An 8,627-nucleotide genomic window follows, 5' to 3' on the forward strand; every position below is an offset into this window, starting at 1 on the left:
TATCTTAATTGTAAACATTTCTAGAAAGCGTTTAGTTTCTTTCTGACCTTTTTATTATTTTTTTGTTGTATTTTTATATATTTGTATTTTATTTAATGTTTTAAATGTTTTTATTTGTTTATTATTGCCCCCTTTTCTACCCAAATTCCTGGTATCCAATTGGTAGTTAGTCTTGTCCCATCGTTGCAACTCCCATACGGACTCGGGAGAGGTGAAAGGTCGAGAGCCACGCGTCCTCCGAAACACGACCCCGCCTAGCCGCACTGCTTCTTGACACATTGTTCGCTTACCCCGGAAGCCAGCCGCACCGATGTGTCGGAGGAAACATCGTGCACCTGGCGACCGTGTCAGTGTGCACTCCCCCCGGCCCGCCACAGGAGTCGCTAGAGCGCGATAGGACAAGGACATGCCGGCCGGCCAAACCCTCCCCTAACCTGGGCCAATTGTGCACCGCCTCATGGGTCTCCCGGTCGTGGACGGCCCGGGATCGAACCCGGGTTTATAGTGGTGCCTCAAGCACTGCGATACAGATGTCTTTAGACGTCTGCGCCACTCGGGAGGCCAATTTATTTGATGCTTTAAGCACTTAGACTTTACTCTTGTAAGAAATGCTCTGTATAAATAATGTTTTGGTTTGGTAAGAACAGTGGGGCAAAAACACATGAATAAAAGTGCAGTGATCCGGATGAAAAAGAGAGTGATTTTAACAACCCTACAGCACCTTCTGTGTTTTCAGAGCTACTCTATGGCGGTGTACCTGGTCAAGCAGCAGTCGTCCACAGTACTGTTGCAGAGACTACGGTCCAAAGGCATCAGGAACCCAGACCATTCCAGAGCACTCAGTAAGGGTTGCCAGGACGACACACTATTTACACTGTTAGCACTGTTAGCATGCTAGGTTAAATGTATGGATCTATGGATCTGGCTGAACGGGTCCATGACACACGTGTATCTAGCTACATGTTTAGTTCTGGCCTGTTGAAACCAGGCGTCTCGTTCTGTATTGTCATGGCGCTCTGTACTATATTCCATGTGAAGTGTTCATTTACTGTAGAGGATTGTGCAGGTCTTGTATAGGTGGTCATGATTGCTGCTTCTTCTTCATGCTGTTCTCTGTCCCCCTGCAGTCAAAGAGAAGCTAACTGCAGATCCAGACAGTGAAATCGCCACCACCAGCCTGCGTGTGTCGCTGCTCTGTCCGGTAAACACACACACTCTGTCTTAATACCCCTATTACTGTGCTTTACTGTGTGTGTCCCGACTTGTCTCAATACCCCTATCACCGTTTAACTACTGTGTGTGTGTGTGTGTGTGTGTGTGTGTGTGTGTGTGTGTGTGTGTGTGTGTGCAGCTGGGGAAGATGCGTCTGATGATCCCGTGCCGGGCGCTGACGTGTTCCCACCTGCAGTGTTTTGACGCTACGCTGTACATCCAGATGAATGAGAAGAAACCCACCTGGGTTTGTCCCGTCTGTGATAAGAAAGCCCCCTACGAACATCTCATCATTGACGGGTGAGACCCAGAAGCCTGTACCAGCTCTTAGTGTCTCTATTTAATACAGAACATAGTGGTCCTACAGGCCTTTCAGAAAGGATTCAAGCCCCTTCACTTATTCCACATGTTGTTGTGTTACAGCCTGAATTTAAATGGATTTACATTTTTTTTTTTTATTGTCACTAGTCTACACACAATACCCCATAATGTCAAAGTGGAAGTATGTTTTTTGAAATTTGTAGTAATTAATAAAAAATGAAAAGCTGAAATGTCTTGAGTCAATAAATATTCAACCCCTTTGTTATGGCAAGCCTAAATAAGTTCAGGAGTAAAAATGTGCCACATAATAAGTTGTGTGGACTCAATAATAGTGTTTAACATGAATGACTACCTCATCTCTGTACACCACACATACAATTATCTGTAAGGTCCCTCAGTCGAGCAGTGAATTTCAAATACAGATTCAACCACAAAGACTAGAGAGGTTTTCCAATGCCTGGCAGAGAAGGACACCTATAGGTAGATTGGTAAAAAATAAATAAAATAAAAAAGCAGACATTGAATATCCCTTTGAGCGTGGAAAAGTTAGTAATTACACTTTGGATGGTGTATCAATACACCCAGTCACTACAGAGGTACAGGTGTCCTTCCTAACTCAGTTGCCGGAGAGGAAGGAAACAGCTCACGGATTTCACCATGAGACCAATGGTGACTATAAAACAGTTACAGAGTTGAATGGCTGTGGTTGGAGAAAACAACATTGTAGGTACGCAACAATACTAACCTAAATGACAGTGAAATGAAGGAAGTCTGTACAGAATTAAAATATTCTGTTTGCAACACGGGACTAAAGTAATAATACAAACAATGTTGCAAAGCAATTATATTTTTGTCCTGAATACAAAGTTTTATGTTTGGGGCAAATTCAATACAACACATTACTGAGTACCACTCTCCATATTTTCAAGCATAGTGGTGGTTGCATCATGTTATGGGTATGCTTGTAATCGTTAAGGACTGGGGGAGTATTTCAGGATAAAAAATAAACTGAATGGAGCTAAACACAGGAACAATCCTAGAGGAAATCCAGGTTGTCTGCTTTCCACCAGAGATGAATTCACATTTCAGTAGGACAAAAACACAAGGCCATATCTACACTGGAGTTGCTTAACAAGAAGACAGTGAATGTTCATGAGTGGCCTAGTTACAGTTTTGACTTAAATCTACTTGAAAATCTATGGCAAGCCCGGACAATGGTTGTCTAGCAATGATCAAAAACCAATTGACAGAGCTTGAAGAATTTTGAAAGGAATAATGGAGAAATGTTGCACAATCCAGGTGTGGAAATCTCAGAGACTTACCCAGAAACACTCTACTGTAATCACTGCCAAAGGAGCTCCTGCAAAGTATTGACTCAGGGGTGTGAATACTTATGTAAGTGAGATATTTCTGTATTTCATTTTCAATAAATGTGCAAAAATGTCTAAAAACATGTTTTCACTTTGTCATTATGGGGTGTTGTGATGTCATTATGGGGTGTTGTGATGTCATTATGGGGTATTGTGATGTCATTATGGGGTATTGTGATGTCATTATAGGGTATTGTGATGTATAGGGTATTGTGTGTGTGTATGGGTGGGGGGGGGGGGGATCTATTTAATCCATTTTGAATTCAGGCTGTAACACAACAAAATGTGGAATAAGTCAAGGGGTATGAATACTTTCTGAAGGCACTGTGTATACTGTATGTATACTGTATACATCTATGTTATTATACCGTATCACAGAAACTTGCGGCGGAGTCTGCCCCGACAATTTTGTGCAGATTTTCTTAATTTTAGGCTGGAAAGAAGCACATCATCCGGGAACGTGCCACTGGCCACTGTATATTCCTCTGGGTTTAGTTTCTTTATTTTCTGTGCCCGGTTTCAGACTTTAATGGTCACATCAGACCTGATGGGTTTAAAATGTGTAGCCCAACAAGTCTTTACATGGCTCCAGTTGCAACCAACTGCACAAATTCAATATTCACCCATAGGGTGACATTTTGGGTGAGCAGTGATCAAAATAAACAGGAAGTTGAGAATAGTTGATTAGCAGCATGAATTTGTGCTTAGCTGGGGGGTTGTTGAGTTGAACGGTCTGTGGTTGTGTTCTTCAAACATGAAATGGTATTGAATCCAGATAGTCACATCCAACCATAGGACGGGATTCCGCTAGTTGACCTACAGTATGTACAAAAACAACCTTCTCAGTTATACTGTATACAGGTCCACTCTATTCAGTTATACTGTATACAAGTCCACTCTATTCAGTTATACTGTATACAAGTCCACTCTATTCAGTTATACTGTATACAAGTCCACTCTATTCAGTTATACTGTATACAAGTCCACTCTATTCAGTTATACTGTATACAAGTCCACTCTATTCAGTTATACTGTATACAAGTCCACTCTATTCAGTTATACTGTATACAAGTCCACTCTATTCAGTTATACTGTATACAAGTCCACTCATACAAGTCCACTCTATTCAGTTATACTGTATACAAGTCCACTCTATTCAGTTATACTGTATACAAGTCCACTCTATTCAGTTATACTGTATACAAGTCCACTCTATTCAGTTATACTGTATACAAGTCCACTCTATTCAGTTATACTGTATACAAGTCCACTCTATTCAGTTATACTGTATACAGGTCCACTCTATTCAGTTATACTGCATACAAGTCCACTCTATTCAGTTATACTGTATACAAGTCCACTCTATTCAGTTATACTGTATACAGGTCCACTCTATTCAGTTATACTGCATACAAGTCCACTCTATTCAGTTATACTGCATACAAGTCCACTCTATTCAGTTATACTGTATACAAGTCCACTCTATTCAGTTATACTGTATACAGGTCCACTCTATTCAGTTATACTGCATACAAGTCCACTCTATTCAGTTATACTGCATACAAGTCCACTCTATTCATTTATACTGTATACAAGTCCACTCTATTCATTCCTACATGAGAGATTCAGATGGTCTTTTCTATTTTATACAATCTGTAGTGTATAGATGTATTTACACACACCAAGTAAACAACGTGAATAACACTGTACACACAATGACTGTAACACAACGTGAATAACACTGTACACACAATGACTGTAACACAACGTGAATAACACTGTACACACAATGACTGTAACACAACGTGAATAACACCATACACACAATGACTGTAACACAACGTGAATAACACTGTACACACAATGACTGTAACACAACGTGAATAACACTGTACACACAATGACTGTAACACAACGTGAATAACACTGTACACACAATGACTGTAACACAACGTGAATAACACCATACACACAATGACCGCAACACAACGTGAAGACATTGCATGTACAGTATACCTTCACACTGTTGTTTCTGTGTGTCTGTCTTGTCCAGGTTGTTTATGGAGATCCTGAACAGCTGTGTAGACTGTGATGAGATCCAGTTTAAGGAGGATGGCTACTGGGCCCCCATGAGGACAAAGAAGGAAGTACAGGAGGTCTCGTCAGCCTCCTACAGCAACGGACTGGAAGGTGAGAGAGGCGGTGTGTAAGGGCAGGCTTTTGGTCCAGCCCTGCAGCTTTTAACATACCTGATTCCACTACTCTGTTCGTTGGACCTTGATCTGTATCAGAATGTGTGTTAGAACAGTGCTGGAACAACAGGCTGCAAACCCAGTGTCTCTCGTTGTGTTAGATGATATTATTCTGGCTTGTTATCATTACCCTATATGTCTCATGACTATTCCACTGTGTTGCCACTTTCTCTAGGCTGGGGTGTGTAAATCACTGCAAAATAGGCTAGCTATATTGATTTGATTGTTTCCCGTGTCTCTCTCCCCCAGGCTTGCACCGGTCGGCGGTAGGGGAACAGAGGAGCTCGTCGTCCCACAACGGGGGCAGTAGTAGGATGAAGGTGGAGGTGATTGACCTGACCCTGGACAGCTCCTCAGAGGACGACAATGATGACCAACCACCCCTCAAGAGGCCCTGCCCCTCTCTGTCCCCCACCTCGCCTCCCATCGTCAACAAGGGGTGAGGCCCACCTCCACCAATACACCTCACACCAATCTCACCCCCCTCTCGCCTCCCTCACCCCTTTCACCTCTCCTTCCCCTCCCGCCCCTCTCTCCCCTCCCTCCCCTCTCATCCCTCATACCCATTTCGCACCTCTCACCCCTCTCTCATCTCTCGCACCTCTCACACACTTCTCACACACCTCTCACACCTCTGTGTGTGTTAATATTCTCTCGATCTCTCTCTCGCACCTCTCACACACCTCTGTGTGTGTTAATATTCTCTCTGTCTGTCTCTCTTTCTGTGCTGTGTGTGTGTGTTTGTTTGCAGAGTGTTGAACCTGCACCACCAGGTGTCCCCAGTGAGCCGGACCCCCAGCATGCCGTCTGTGGACACCAGCTACATCCCCCCTGTACCTCCCCTCATCCAGGACTACCGTCCCTACTACCACGCCCCAACCCAGCTCACAGGTAACACACTACCACGCCCCAACCCAGCTCACAGGTAACACATACACACTACCCTCCCTACTACCACGCCCCAACCCAGCTCACAAGTAACACACTACCACGCCCCAACCCAGCTCACAGGTAACATACTACCACGCCCCAACCTAGCTCACAGGTAACACACTACCACGCCCCAACCCAGCTCACAGGTAACACACTACCACGCCCCAACCCAGCTCACAGGTAACACACTACCACATCCCAACCCAGCTCACAGGTAACACACTACCACGCCCCAACCCAGCTCACAGATAACACACTACCACGCCCCAACCCAGCTCACAGGTAACACACTACCACATCCCAACCCAGCTCACAGGTAACACACTACCACGCTCCAACCCAGCTCACAGGTAACATACACTACCGTCCGTACTACCACGCCCCAACCCAGCTCACAGGTAACATACACACTACCACACCCCAACCCAGCTCACAGGTAACACACTACCACGCCCCAACCCAGCTCACAGGTAACATACACACTACCACGCCCCAACCCAGCTCACAGGTAACACACTACCACGCCCCAAATCAGCTCACAGGTAACACACTACCACGCCCCAAACCAGCTCACAGGTAACACACTACCACGCCCCAACCCAGCTCACAGGTAACACACTACCACGCCCCAACCCAGCTCACAGGTAACACACTACCACGCCCCAAGCTCACACCAGCTCACAGGTAACATACACACAACCCAGCTCACAGGTAACACCCAACACACTACCACGCCCCAACCCAGCTCACAGGTAACACACTACCACGCCCCAAACCAGCTCACAGGTAACACACTACCACGCCCCAACCCAGCTCACAGGTAACATACTACCACGCCCCAAATCAGCTCACAGGTAACACACTACCACGCCCCAACCCAGCTCACAGGTAACACACTACCACGCCCCAACCCAGCTCACAGGTAACACACTACCACGCCCCAAACCAGCTCACAGGTAACACACTACCACGCCCCAACCCAGCTCACAGGTAACACACTACCACGCCCCAAACCAGCTCACAGGTAACACACTACCACGCCCCAACCCAGCTCACAGGTAACATACTACCACGCCCCAAACCAGCTCACAAGTAACACATACACACTACCGTCCCTACTACCACGCCCCAACCCAGCTCACAGGTAACACACTACCACGCCCCAACCCAGCTCACAGGTAACACTACCACGCCCCAACCCAGCTCACAGGTAACACACTACCACGCCCCAACCCAGCTCACAGGTAACACACACACACAACCACACACATTACCACGCCCCAACCCAGCTCACAGGTAACACACTACCACGCCCCAACCCAGCTCACAGGTAACACACGCATACACAACCACACACATTACCACACACAACCATACACATTACCACGCCCCAAACCAGCTCACAGGTAACACACGCATACACAACCACACACATTACCACACACAACCATACACATTACCACGCCCCAAACCAGCTCACACAACCACACATACACAACCACACACACACATACACAACCACACACACACGCATACACAATCACACACACACCAACCTAGTACAACACACTGCCTGGACACATTTCTTCAGGAGTCTCCTCAGGGTCTGTGGAGACCAGTATGTCCCTGTTTACAGTAAACACTAACTTGTCTGAGTCAGTTGAACCTGTACTGATCATGGTTCATTGTGAATAAAATGAATGACTGTATGTTGTGTTTGGTCCATTGTTTTATTCACAGATCTGAATTTCTTCTCCTTTCTACAAGGGGACAATCATCAGGTATGTTTTAGATGGAACCCCCCCTGTAGGCCTCCTGAAGTCAACACTATAGCCTCTAAAGATGTCCCCAGAACTTGGGTTTGGTAACAAGATGAATATAAGTGAATGTACCTGTTTGTCCTCCTCTGAAGCATTACAACATGGTGATGGCCGCCGCCGCCGCCGCCTCGGCCTCAGACGACCACGAGCTCCTCCTCAACCACTTCCGTCCCTACACCACCTCTTCCTCGTCCTCCTCCCAGCTGTTTCTGGACCAATCTGGGGCGCCCTCCTCTGGCTCGCTGGCGCCCGTCAACGGTGGTGATGGTGGAGGAAACAGCAGCGGTGGCAGCAGCAGTAGCCTAGTGTCCTCTAGCAGTCTGAGAGACACTCACAGCACACACTCCACACACTCTCACACACACCCCACGCACTCACACACACACCCCACGCACTCACACACACACCCCGGCGTAGGAGGTCGGTCCAGTGCTGATGTGACGGCGGCCGCAGCCCTCTACGGGGCCGTCCCCGACGTGATCTCACTAGACTGACGATTTTGTTTTCGGCGACCAGCGACTGACTCCGAAACAGAGGGTTTGTTGGTTGTTTAATGGAGGATGCAGTCATGACTACTAAACTGACGCAGAAACAGTTTAACGGTCCCACCCAGTCTACAGCTCTGGTTTTGAGTTGTGTCGTTAAGGCTGACTCCAGAACAGTGGAATACCTGTCTGTGGCGGAGCCGGTCCCGAGGTGTCGTTTGACTGGGCTGACCC

At 46.4% G+C, this 8,627-nt stretch overlaps 1 protein-coding gene across 2 annotated transcripts in view; it reads left to right on the forward strand.

Moving 5' to 3' along the window:
* LOC139403913 (E3 SUMO-protein ligase PIAS1-like) overlaps positions 1-8,627 on the forward strand; it is a 46,272-nt gene extending 37,645 nt beyond the window's left edge. The window contains exons 6-13 of one of the 2 annotated variants that reach the window (XM_071147111.1): positions 719-842; positions 1,128-1,201; positions 1,352-1,512; positions 4,957-5,093; positions 5,405-5,594; positions 5,907-6,046; positions 7,829-7,869; positions 8,001-8,627. In XM_071147111.1, the coding sequence (XP_071003212.1) occupies positions 719-842; positions 1,128-1,201; positions 1,352-1,512; positions 4,957-5,093; positions 5,405-5,594; positions 5,907-6,046; positions 7,829-7,869; positions 8,001-8,402 (1,269 nt within the window). In that variant the 3' untranslated portion in view covers positions 8,403-8,627. The remainder of the gene's footprint in view (positions 1-718; positions 843-1,127; positions 1,202-1,351; positions 1,513-4,956; positions 5,094-5,404; positions 5,595-5,906; positions 6,047-7,828; positions 7,870-8,000) is intronic. The other variant, XM_071147112.1, reaches the window with a different exon arrangement.

The sequence above is a fragment of the Oncorhynchus clarkii genome, unplaced genomic scaffold (assembly GCF_045791955.1).
Source record: "Oncorhynchus clarkii lewisi isolate Uvic-CL-2024 unplaced genomic scaffold, UVic_Ocla_1.0 unplaced_contig_12649_pilon_pilon, whole genome shotgun sequence".
Lineage (NCBI taxonomy): Eukaryota > Metazoa > Chordata > Actinopteri > Salmoniformes > Salmonidae > Oncorhynchus > Oncorhynchus clarkii.